General features: G+C 39.6%; 1 protein-coding gene across 14 annotated transcripts in view; it reads left to right on the forward strand.

Moving 5' to 3' along the window:
- FAT3 (FAT atypical cadherin 3) overlaps positions 1-12,917 on the forward strand; it is a 419,159-nt gene that overhangs the window by 302,910 nt on the left and 103,332 nt on the right. For 12 of the 14 annotated variants that reach the window (XR_011737022.1, XM_071803302.1, XM_065832545.2 and 9 more), the window contains 3 exons: positions 9,259-9,573; positions 11,644-11,854; positions 12,275-12,343. Coding sequence is in view for 13 of the 14 variants with exons in the window: in XM_071803302.1 (XP_071659403.1) it covers positions 9,259-9,573; positions 11,644-11,854; positions 12,275-12,343 (595 nt within the window). In the remaining variant the exon portion in view is untranslated. The remainder of the gene's footprint in view (positions 1-9,258; positions 9,574-11,643; positions 11,855-12,274; positions 12,344-12,917) is intronic. The other 2 variants (XM_071803324.1, XM_071803338.1) reach the window with 1 other exon arrangement.

Genomic DNA, 12,917 nt, shown 5'->3' on the forward strand with positions numbered 1-12,917 from the left:
GTGCTAGCTATGAAAAATAAGAGTTTGTAGCTGGATGAAGAAAATTAACTTCATTTCAGTTAAACCAGCAGTCACCAAAATTGTAGTTACACAATGTGTTTTCCTTCAGTAGTGCAGTAGCCAAAACGTCTTAAGCAGTGTCCCCCACCCTGACCTGGGGGCCTGGCGTGCCTCTCCTCGTTTTGCTCTCTCACCACCATCACTCATTAACCATCTGCCTTTTGGGGGATTTTTGTTTTCTTGAGGCAGTTTGTTTTAAACCCTGATTATTTCAGTCGCCCTGTTCGTAGCACAGATGCACAGACAGTTTATTGACGGGTGAAGGTGGCTGCAAACTGATGACAGGGGAAGAACAAATGGCTGGAGGAGGAGCTGGAGATGGGGCTGAATGCATCTTAATCTGCCTTTCTGCCACAGACAAGGTGGTGTCACCCTCCATTAGCACAACCAAGTGCTGCTTGATGGAGTAATTAAAAAAAAAAAAGTGTAAAAAAAAGTGTTATCTTTTGAAAATCATTGGTTCTGCTTTATATAGCACCATAGAATTTGGAATCGGTCCATCTATAAAGTAAATAACTTCAGGGAATTACAGTACATATCTTTTATCTCATTGGTGACCAAATAAATGAATTACCTCCTAAATACTTACAATAGTGTTTCAAGACTGACCGTCACAGAGTCTCACCTAAGGGTGTTTCGTCCAACATCAGAAGGGACTGGCTGGCAGCATGACAAAAAATGTTTAGAAGTAAGTTTTCATATTATAGTTTAGGAGATAAGACAGTAATTCATTTGAAAACTGAAAGTTTTAGATTAAATGATTACTGTGTTGTAACAGGAACCGCATGCCACAATATTTCTAAGGCCACGCCGAGCAAGCTCCTTCATACTGTGTATTTTCTTAAAATAAGCGTGTCCCATCACCGCACCACATTGGAGAGTTTCTGCTGAGAGACTTACTGTACCTTGTTTTCCCATCCATTTGAATATCTGGGGACCTGTAGTACAAACTGATACAGCTGCACACCCAAGCAATAATGTAAAGTGTGTATCATTTTGCTACTTGATTAATTAACTCCACAGTGACTGGTTCTATAGCTTGATTAAATTCTGGCAATGTATCAGCATGTATTTTTGAGCACAGCATTTCTGCTGGTAGTTAAAACAGAAATTATTGATATTAGGAAAATATCTGGGAAGCGTGGATGAAATCTTGTGTCTTTATTAACAGCCAGAATGTTTTTTTCTCACATGATTACACTTATTGACTGGTCTAGCGTGAAGAAGGAAAGACTAGGGACATGTAACTATCATCTTCGTAATTTTGAGGAAACTTTGAAGGAGGTATTTGGCTCCTGCTTACAGTGAAGGTAAGAATCAAGTGACTTTTCTGGACAGAAAATTGAGGGTAATTGAATATTTGAAAAAAAACCAGTGCAGTGAACTTAGAAGCTGATGCACGCCACTTTTGAAGCACAAAAACTGAGAGCTACTGTATGTCCTGAGTGCTGAGATTTTGAAGAAGGGCATTATCTGTAGCAGTAGGTCTGGTAGAGGGGAACTTACCAATATTTGATCACAGGTGTTTCTTATCACAAGAAAAGCAAAATCCACAAATGACTGAAGTAGATACTCAGGTGTGAAAGGAATGACAATGGACATAGAGATTACTACTAACATTAAACTGTATGAACATCTTAATTTGCAAGCTTTATGTTATTTAAAGCTGCTTGAAGTGAAATATTCTCAGATTTGTCTACTCACACAAAATTCTCTGATTATAATCTTCACTACCAGCAGGAGCTAAACACCTTCTTCAAAGTTTATTGTGAAGATCAATACACAACTTTTATCTTCTTTCTCTTTAGAGTCTATGAAGGTAGTTATACTTCTGTTTAGTAATATCTTGTTCCTAAAGAGGTTCCATATGCCTACAATAATTATTTTTAAGCAATTGCAAATCGGTCTTTATCTTGTTCGTGAGATGTCAGTCTGAAGGTGGGTAAACATCCTTGGGTCCAGATATTATCATAGGACTATTTGGAGTGTATTCTTCTGCTTTAAAATTTTTCTTCATTATATGCTGGGGTAGTGAGATTCATTGTTGCAGCCTCGTGAACAAAGAAAGGGAGTTCTTGATGTACTCGAAAGACCTTTACAGTTGTTATTTGGCGTCTGAGGTTGATGTTGCTACTGCAACCATCTCAATTTTTCCGATCTTCCAGTTACAAACTTTGCAAACTGCTCAACATGGAATATGATACATGCAGTTCGAAGCACCACTTCTGATGGTGGTGGTATCATCTAGACGGTTAGGAAAAGTCCTAGCTGAGCAATGGTTTTTCTTACCAGATGATTTCTGCTGAATCATAAGTGATTACACGCTACTGTTAGGCATTAGAGCTGAAGATTTTCTGTATTTAACTCCACAAGTGGAAGTAGGATGCACATTTGGACTTCTGGAAAGTGATCAGCTTAGAGTCACTTCTGGGCAAATTTTATCTACAGTTTGTCAAAAAACAAAATTATATATATATATATTCCTAAGGACTATAGTTTTCATTTTACTTAGTGAAGAGGAAGATACTTCCTGAGATTGCCTTAAGGAGTTTAACGTAGGACAGACTGCTCTGTGTTGCTGGGAATTTAATGGAGTAGTGCATGGTTCTGCACTTAGCACATAGTGATTGAAGAACACTGTAAATACAGCACCATGCACAAAGATTGCCAGGATCTCCAAACTGCAATGAACTTTAAAAGCAGTGCCCATGGAAAATTACTGTTTTTCTTTTAAAGAGTCACTGTCAAGAGCTGTGCAGATCCTTCCTTGTGTTGCTTCTGAAGCTAAAATACAAGTCTGTTACAACTTTTAAAAACTCATAGAAAAAAGTATGACACTGAATAAATGCAGCAGTAGTAGTAGAAATAATAGTAGTAGTCGTTGTTGTTGTCATAGTAGTGGTATTTTGGGACCTTTAAGTCACGCATTCTGATATTTCATTTGCCAGGTCATTTGGTTACTATCTACTGGTCTCAGTACTGTGATTCTCACAAAAGTTAAGATTTGAAACCTTTAAGACTTTCTTCAGTATGCTCTTCAAATATTTAAGTTTACAGATGCTGCAGGGAGTATTTAACCCCAAACAAAAAAGCCTTCCTTCCTTCCTGTCTTTCGGCAATACAGCGTTGAAATTACCTGATGTCATCATTAATTCTCAAATGGTATAACAGACCATTATGCATCATTTTCTAGCTTGAATGTGGCTGGAAGCCATTGACGTCTCTAATCAGCCATCTAAAGTGTTTGTGTCAGTAATAGCCTCTATTCAAAATGTACTCTAAATTAGTTATTTCTCATAACTGGCCAGAGTGAATGGGATTTTTTTTGTTGTTTTTTGTTTGTTTAGTTGGTTGGTTGGTTTTTTATTGAAAACAATAGTTCCTAGATTAGCACATTGTAAAGGATATAAGGAGAGAAGGATCGTATTGGTATGATTGGCATTCTTTCCTTCGAGAAGTGTTTACCTTTTGGGACAGCACTACATTCTGTAAGGGTAAGTGAAATAAGCAGCTGCCGACTTCTTTTCCACAGTTGCCAAATAAAGGATTAGAAAGCTATGGCCAACTCAATATTTCTGTTGAACTAAAAAAACCCCAAAACTTATTTACCTTTTTTTTCTCTCCTATTCCGTGTGTCTTTGAGCTACGCTGCCTCTATTTGTAGCAATGATCCAACATGCAGCTCAGTAATATTATGCATTTTAAAAAGAAATATTTTCTTGTAAGAATTTATCCACGAATTTAGTCTCTCTCTGAAGTGGGCAGAGATAGTAATTCAGTGTATTTGACTTTAAAGTTTCATTCATCTCTCAATGAGCTCTCCTTTATAATCTTTTATTTCTCTTGCTTGGGCTGAATTCCAGAGTGTCTTACAATAGGTATTGCAGCTCGTTTGTGCATTGGCAGAAGAAACAAACCCATTAGTCACTAACAGCAGGGATATGCCTCAGCTCTCAGGCTCCCTTTGATCATTTTTCTGTCTCCAGTAACTGAACCAGATTCTCTTTTTCTAAAGTTTTCTGAAGCAAAATTGGCATTTCTGATTGGGGAAAGGGGGAGACTTTAACCTGAAAACCTCATTATGCACACTCCTCAGATGAGACGCAGGCATCTCAGCTCGCGCTTTTTGCATTAAGCAGTTATCACATGAACAAAAATAAACAAGCAAATATGACATCTTCAGCATTTTGCAATGCAAATGACAGTAATGTGGCAGTTCCTCTTAACTTAAAAATTGGGTAGGCTGAGTATTTCCTTCTGCCAAGGAATGATGTGGGAAGAAGATTCTTGTTCTCTTGAGGCTTGATAACTGAGATTAAAAACCTGCTGATTGTCTTGCTATACTTGTTGAAGCAAGATCCCTGCTAGCTGCTCTCGCCAGCTGAGTTAATAATTGTCTTGGAAGTCATGAGCTTTTGTTAATGAGACTCAATATTGTACTTTTAATTCAGGAAGGTGGTCCTCACAGTTGCAATCGTATTCTGAAGAAGTTCAAGAGCTAAACCTTCTTCAGTTAAGTGTCACAGTCCAATTCATAGGAGGAGTGACCATCTCAAGGCAAAACCATTTTTGCCACCAGCATTGGGGTCTTCTAGACCGAGGCTGTATTTTAGCCAAAGGTTTCACAGTAGATGTCTCCTCCATGCTTTCTCAATGGTCATAAAATGAAATTTTCATATCTAACATTCCAGCTGTTGTATGTCAACAGTTAGTGTTGACCTTGGTTTTGACTGGGACAGTCTACTGCTATGGGACTTGCTTTGTAATTGATCTGTGAACTTGAACATAAACATGAACATGAAAGATTATCTCTCAGTCCTGTAGGAAAGGTGGTGTTAATGTCTGCAGAACAAACTTACTGAAGTAAATCCTGCAGCAGAAATGGAAATTGCCTTACTTGGATTTTGAAAGTTCTGTTATACTGAATGTCATATGCTGCAGGGGGAGATACTTTTGTGTGTTTTTCTCCGAAAATAAATGTCTGGTCAAAGTAGAGGGAAATAAATTCAGGAGGTCTTGTTCTGGTCCATCCAGCTAAAGGAAGCATTGTAAGGGATGTGTGAATATTGTTAATCTAGTGAAGAAATTTCCAGGTAACCAATACCTATATGTGTATTAGCTTACATGGTTCAGTAAAGTCATAAACATTAAAACCAATGGGTAAATATACTTTCCTGACAGAAAGTGTTTGTTTTATGAAGAAAACTGTAGTGGAGCTGTCTGTAAGTGACAGCTGTGATGCTCAAGATTTCACCATGAAAGTGGTTCTGTAAAGTCTGTATTATTATTGCTGTCTGCTGCCATGAGACCCCATTAAACATGCCATCACATTCCTTTTAAGATATTCAACGGCTAGTGAATGGACCAACCCTTTGTATGGTTGGTCAGAGAATTAAAATTCAGCAGCTTTCATGGCCATATCCGATCTTTGGGAGGTTGTATCCTGTGTTTAGGCTGTGTTGACACAGCATGAGCAGCAATATCTAACCAGAAGGGCAGAGGGGACAGTAGCTGGCTGACCCATCTCAGGGTGCACATGGGCGAGCAGCAGCATCTCTGCACACATTGACGTCTGGATACCAAACTCAGCACAGGGACTGGAGGTGTTCAGCATTTACGAAGGCACATTTTGACCAAGCAGCCATTCCTTATCTCCTCTGGGAAAGCTTTAACTCTGGCCCTCACTATTTCCCCATCTCGATTACTGTGAGATTCACTTCTTGTTGGGTTTCTGATGGCAGATCTTGACAAGCATATATTGAGACTGTCTTCTTTGTCACTCATCTATATCACCTTTCTTCTCTGTTTTATTTTGTTTGCCATGACATCTGCAGGTTTCTAAACAAAAGGACCTATCTGGTCCTGAATGACATCTTCTCTCCTGGCAAGCTCTCCTGTGCCTTGCACATCTGCCTTTCGCATTTCCAGAGATACCAGCTGTGGGTTAGCATTTGTGTCTTTGTCCTAAAAATATCCCAACCTCCCTCCCTGGTTACTTTTCACTGTAATTTCCAGCTGTTTAAGGATTTTGCTGAGAACTATGGTAATGTTTGAATCAAAATTGCCTTGGTTAGAGGGGCCCCTGAGGGCTGGTGTGATAGAGCACCCTGATGGAAACGGTATTTGCAGAGCAGTGTGCTGAACGACCTCTCCGGTCCTCCCCAGTTTTGTCTGGGAACAATTTTAAACTGGCAGCAGTTTGTTATTTTGTTTTAACATGTTGTCATGTGTTTTGGTTTGCTTTGGTTTGTCTTTTTTCTGCAGGGGCAGAGAAAATTTCTGCAGCTCTTTTACCATGTTTGTAGCTGGAACCTGTAAAGCCCAGGCTGGGGTCAGGCTGATGGAGCAGAAAAGAGGGGTCAGCCAGGGCGCAGATTTACAGTTAGGGAAATAATCAAATTGCCGGTGTGAGGGTGGCTTAATTAATTAATTTGCATGCCTGCAAAGAGAGGGCTTTAACTCACACTGCAGCTCCCGTGTCTGGCACTCAAAGCTTTTCACATGGAGCTGGAGCCTGTCACTGTGAAAAGTTTCGAGTGTCACCCAGAGAAAAAGGCTTCGCTGGTACATACCTAACATTTTCCTTCCCAGGGACGTAAAGTTTTAGACAGAGTAGAACTGGCTAACTGCAGGCCTTCTATGTTAATTTCTGTTTATTAGCTGGCATGACGTGTTAAAGCCATTACTATTTTTAATTAACAATCAGCAAATATTTTCAGTGCAACTTTTATGTTATTGAAGGGATTTCCCACAATGTTTGGCTTACAAACACAAATACACGGATGTATTTACTGCCACAACACCACATTAGTCAGGATTTCAGCAGTAGCCTAACAAACTGTGAGACTACATTGGTGAGACAGGACAACTTCACTTATGGAGCAGTCTCTTGACTTGAGTAAGTTTTTCATCACAGTTGCTTGACTGTGGTTTTCAGAGGTATTTTAACTGCTGTTATTTGTAAACTTCTTTTCATCCCTCCTTAGTTTTGTAGGTCAGTGCTAGAAGCTTCAGAAAAATATACTATTTTTAAAAAAGTTGAGTCATGTTGTATTCAGAAAACAAGAGTTTCCTGACTCTTACTAGTATTTTCAATGCATTAAGATCATTACCACACAACATAAAAGGCATTTTGTTGGTATTTTAGACCAGCATTTGTTTCTGTGTATTACAGCCTGTACTGTCTGGCATCACTGATTACTTTATCTGTAGAGTCAGCAGAAATCCTGAAAAAGGATTTTCTTTGTTAACCTGAGCTCTTGCCTAAAGCCTGGCCAGTTGCACCGGAGCAGAACAGAAATAGAGGGGATTAGCTTTTAAGTGGGGCAAAAGTTACTTATTGCTGAAAGTCTGTAATAGGAGAATTGGCAGAATTGGCTTTTTGTTTGCTGCACAAGCTCTGAGGTTCTCCCGGTGCGGCAGAGTGGAGAGGCTGAGGTCCTCAGTGGTGTTACCCTCACTGTGTGGAAAGGCAGATTTGCAGCCATGTGTGCAGCCTTTTGGCGTTACAAATGCTATTTTGGAGAGTGTAGCGTTTGGGAACTGGATGGCTGAGCGCACCGGTAATGAGCTGCGGGTCCGCTCCCCGCAGCCCCTCGCTGGTGACGGGCAGATGGAGCGTTGGTGGCTCTGCAGGATGGGGATGGTCCCCGTCCGGCTCTCAGCAGCCGTCCCCATCACGAGGCGGCGATCCCAACAAGTGCTAATTGCCAACCCTGGTGACAGTCTTGCGAGAGAGAGGCCTGAGGCTGATATGTATTATGGGCTGATTTGAAGGATTTTACATCGCCACTGTATGTTGCCATACCGTTTATTTTTCTGTGAATAAGAGGTTTCAGTCCCTAAGGTTGTCAGTCTTCTCTCTGCTACTGTATCAGTTTTTAAAAGTGTAGTTAGATACAAGAAATTGAAAAGGTCCTTTACTGTACTTATAGAAAACAAGGTATTTCTGCTGGTTGCAGTACTAAACCAGCGTTACCCAAGTTCAGACGTCTGTCGCAAGGAGGGGACAATGGCAAGGGACGTTGTTCCCAGAAAAGGTTGCTTTGCCAAAGGATTGGACATCAGGACTATATGATTTATAAGGGGAAGGAAAAATGTAAAGGGGGAAAAAATGTAAGGGGAAGAAAAAATAAATATTGAAGGTAAAATAAAGCATCAAGGAGTTAACCAGCAAAGCAATGGGTGTGCAGTGATCACACAGTGCAAGCAGGGAAGGGTATGTAAAATCTTGGCTCACCATCATCAGAAGTTGGTACTGTGGCACTTGGCATGTTAGCATATGTAGCTGAAAGTGAAATTCGAACTTCTTTCATGCAAACAGAAATAACTTTCTGCCTTATTTCTTTCTCTTTATAAATGCAATCGAAATATTGAGGGAGAAGTTTGAAACATATTGATTGCATTTTGAAGGCATATTATTAAATCTCTTGAGTGCTTGTTGATCTTGGATCGTTTCATTTTCACAGTGTTTCAGACTGAAAATTATTAGTAATTCTGTTTAAGCTGCAACTAAATTACTAATTAACTTTTATCTCAAAGATTTTATTTCTTCCGTGCTTCTGCCGGCACAGTGTGCTCTTTACACAATGCAACAGAAATTTTTTGTTACCTGTCTCCCTGTTCTCCTTACAATCATATAAAGCAGTTTTGGAATTAATGAGCTGTCAAATCTCAAGTAATGAATGAAAAGGACTGACAGAAATTCTTTTGTTGTTTAAGAAATTCAAAATAATTAATAGGAAAAAAAGTGACAGAGCTTCCTTCAGGATTTAAGAAGATATGCATCTTTCAAATTCATTGAGTGACTGAAGAAACTTTAAAATATGTTTGAAAAAAAGCAGGGATCCTGCTTAATGAGTTAATTCCAGTTCTCTCGTCTGAGATAAACTTCCAGAGTTTGAGATAAAAGGATGTTATGTTTTGAGAAACGAATTCCTAGTCCTCAGGTTCCCTGTTCCAGGTTCATCTCAAAAGTAAAAATATCTTTGTGATTTCTTTATTTACAATCGTGGGCGTATTTGAGTTAAATACTGAGCACATTTACAGTGAGCATGTCTTGTGTATAGAGAAGACCATGTAAACTGCATGGTAGGTTTGGGGAGGCAGAGATGTTTACTTATGCTTTATATTTTTTCCAATTTATGAAATCCCACTGTACCTATTCAAAATAATGCCTGTACTGCTGTTGTTTTACAGGTAACTGTCTCCGATGGGGGCACATCTCCCAAGCAGTCCTCTGTTTGGGTGGTGGTCCAGGTTCTGGATGAGAATGATAACAAACCTCAGTTTCCAGAGAAAGTCTATCAGATCAAGCTGCCCGAGAGGGACCGTAAGAAAAGAGGGGAGCCCATCTACAGAGCTTTTGCTTTTGACAAAGACGAAGGCCCTAATGCAGAAATCTCGTATAGCATTGTGGATGGAAACGATGATGGGAAATTTTTTATTGATCCCAAAACAGGGATGGTTTCCTCCAGAAAGCAGTTCACTGCGGGGAGTTACGACATCTTAACAGTAAGTGCTGTTCTCTCAACATATGAACCCGTGATTTTACTACCTTTGTTGTAGAAATAAGCTTACTTGTATGAAGACTGATATATGGCTATGTGTAATGTATGACCTATATGTAAGATGTGACTGTATTAAGAAATCTAGTATTTACATACAATCAGTGGAAAATAATTAGTCTGAGAGAGTGTTTATGCTGTTGCATGTAGTGAACTATTCTCAGACTGTTCAGTCAACTCGCACATTGTTGGTGCACATCGTTCCCTTGTATACACAGGAATGAATTGTTGGTCCAAATAATTCCCTTGAATACACAGAAATGAAGACGAAGGGCTTGTCTACTCACAAAGTTATATCACATTGAACTGGGCTGATACCGCTGTGAATGGTTATTCACCTTTTGTGTGGACACAACTGCTTGCCCTCCTGGACAGGTCCTTATACTGTCCAAGTTCTGTGGCTTCAGAGAGGTGGAGTCTTGTGTAGAGCGTGTGGTAGTACCCTTGTCATCACTTTAAAGAGTATATCGGCAATTTTAGTTAAAAGAAATCTCAAAAATACTTCAAAAATAAAAAGTCAAAATACTTATGGCAGAACTCAAACCATATAGAATCACAGAATCATTTAGATTGGAAAATACCTTTAAGGTCACCTAGTCCCACTGTTAACTTAAAAGAAAGAATACAAGATAGTAGTGTTGATGTAAAGCGATATAAGACTCGAATATGCACTCTTCATCTACAGCAATGAGCCAACAATTTGTAGTTTAGAATTGAAAAAATTGTCAGTTTTCCACAGTCTGGCCTGTGGTAAAGGAAGCGATGGCACTTACAGTAACAGGTCTCCGTTGGGATACCTTCATAGGGTTGGAAACTTTGATGGGAAAATGAATAAATATCAAAATATTGAGAAATACCTACCAATCAGACTAGGTATAATTAGAGTAGACCACCATTTGGATCGGTGAGTGCCTTTCCCTGTGCAGAGCTAGAACTCACGTCGGGGATCTGGCCCTTATTATAATGCAACAGCTGAAGATTTTCTACCTTGAAACTGCTCATCACACCCTCAGCATCTTTTCACTAAGGGCTTGCCCACCTTGAACATAGCAGGGTGGCGAGTGTTAGCACCAAACCCACTTAACACATTTTCAGAGAAGAATACAGGGTATGGTGTTTCAGGAAGATAATTCCCATTTTTAACAGGCATAGTAACAGCACATTTGCACCAGTGGTCCTCTATAGCCAGAAACACTTCCTTCAGTTTTAGAAGAAAAACCCTGTGATTGACATCGACGTTATACATCAAAGCACCTGTTTTGTAACCTGCATTCTCCCTTTGCTCAACTTCAGTGTTTGTTGCTGCTCATTTGTGTTTGCTGTGCTAAAACCATAAAGCATTCCAGGCAAATATCAAGTCTATCCATCCCACTACAGGACATTATAATAAAAAGAATTAGCACCAAGCTGGGCAATCTTAATGAACATGACAGAGAGGAGAAAGCAAGGAAAATATATATGGATAAAATTTCAATTATGTTTGTTTAGGAGAATGGGGGAAATGATCTGAAACTTATTTAACTCAGTTAAAGATCCTGAAGAAGGGATTATGAGGAATACCAGTCTCAGCTGCAATACAGATGCCATTTAAAAGCAATCAAACATGGTCTGGGTGAGCATATTTTGTGAGTGCATGATGTCCCATGGGGTCATTACAAAGCTCTGGGATTTGCTGCAGGAGGGAGCTGGAAGGAAGATGGAACAGGAGAGGGAAACTGGTTCTGGAGAGGAGGACCTGTGTGGGGAGCGCTTGAATTGCATCTCCAGGAGGATTCCCATCAGCATTTGTCAAACAAAACATTTCAGTTTGAAATCAGTGTTTTCAGTAAAAGTCAAAGTTTAACGGAAAAAAAAAAACACAAACAGGTGAAAAATCAATGTTTGTCTCCCTCTCTTTTCATGGGATTTTACACAGAGGATTAAAAAGGCCATTTTCCAAGCAGTCATGTGATAGAATTAGCTCTGAACTGCCAAGCTGGGATGCTCATTCTGAGTCCTGTTTCTTTGTACCTGCCAGATAAAAGCAGTGGACAATGGCCGGCCCCAAAAATCTTCCACCGCGCGCCTGCATATTGAGTGGATAAAAAAGCCGGCGCCCTCGCCCGTGCCTCTGACTTTTGATGAGCCCTTTTACAACTTCACCATCATGGAAAGCGATAAAGTGACAGAAATCGTTGGGGTGGTCTCTGTGCAGCCATCTAACATTCCTCTCTGGTTTGATATTGTTGGTAAGTTGGGAGCCAGTGGTGTGATGAGGAGGCTGCAGAAGCAAAGCGTAGGGATGTGTGGTTTTTGAGAGCAAGAAAACTAACCGTGAACCGTCCCCCCCGAAACGGAACTTTCGTAATGCTGAAATGGAAATGCTATTTTAATGTAGCGATAACAATAATAATAATATTCCTGCTTTTGTTATGACTAAGCTAAGCTGAAAAAAAGCGCTGTATGGCTGAATTGTTTTTTTTCACACTATGTTATTTACTGCAATCTTAATGTTGTCTGTCATTTAAATTCTATTGTCATACTTTGCTAATCTCATTTCTAAATGTATTTATGGTACTTAGACTTGCTGTCCCTCATTTCTCTCTTTCTTCACCTTTTTTTCTGCATTCTGTTCTTTTTTTTTCTGCTTCCGACTGCCCTGCTTCAAGGTGGCAAGCATGCTCGAGAGATGTTCTATATTCTACAGACAGCTTGTGGGCAGAACTGTTCAACAGAAGGTACCCTTAGTGCAAACACATTTGCTAAAATACAACTATCCAGGCTGCCTTTTATTTTTGCAAGTTCTTTGAGACAATTTGTATTACATCTTTCATAAGTGCCTGTGACAGGATGCGATGCGACACATGGATGTGCTGCGTTTCTTTCTATGACAGCTTTTACTGTATTTGTGTCCAATTATTATCATTTTATTCACGGATTTTCCGCAGTTTATCACAAATAATTAATTCAAACTTTTCACAGTCCAGTGCCATCCATTTAACTGTGAAACAGAATGGGATGCATCAACATATGGGTTGCAAATGGAGCCACCAAAAGTTTGTCTTGAATGCAAGCTGAAAAAGAGAAATGTGTTTGGATGTGAGATTTCAACCACAAAATTGCCTTACATAAAATTGGTTATGAAAATAAGGAAGGAAAGATATCCTTGGCAAAGAGGAGGAGAAGTCATAGAATAATTGTCTTAAAATCACAGGAAAATACAACTAAGGATGTAGCTGCCAAAAAGACAAGGAGTAGAGGGTCTCACTTGGTTGCAGCGGAGAAACAGGAATCATTGTTCCTAAACATCTC

Source organism: Patagioenas fasciata, chromosome 1 (assembly GCF_037038585.1).
Source record: "Patagioenas fasciata isolate bPatFas1 chromosome 1, bPatFas1.hap1, whole genome shotgun sequence".
NCBI lineage: Eukaryota > Metazoa > Chordata > Aves > Columbiformes > Columbidae > Patagioenas > Patagioenas fasciata.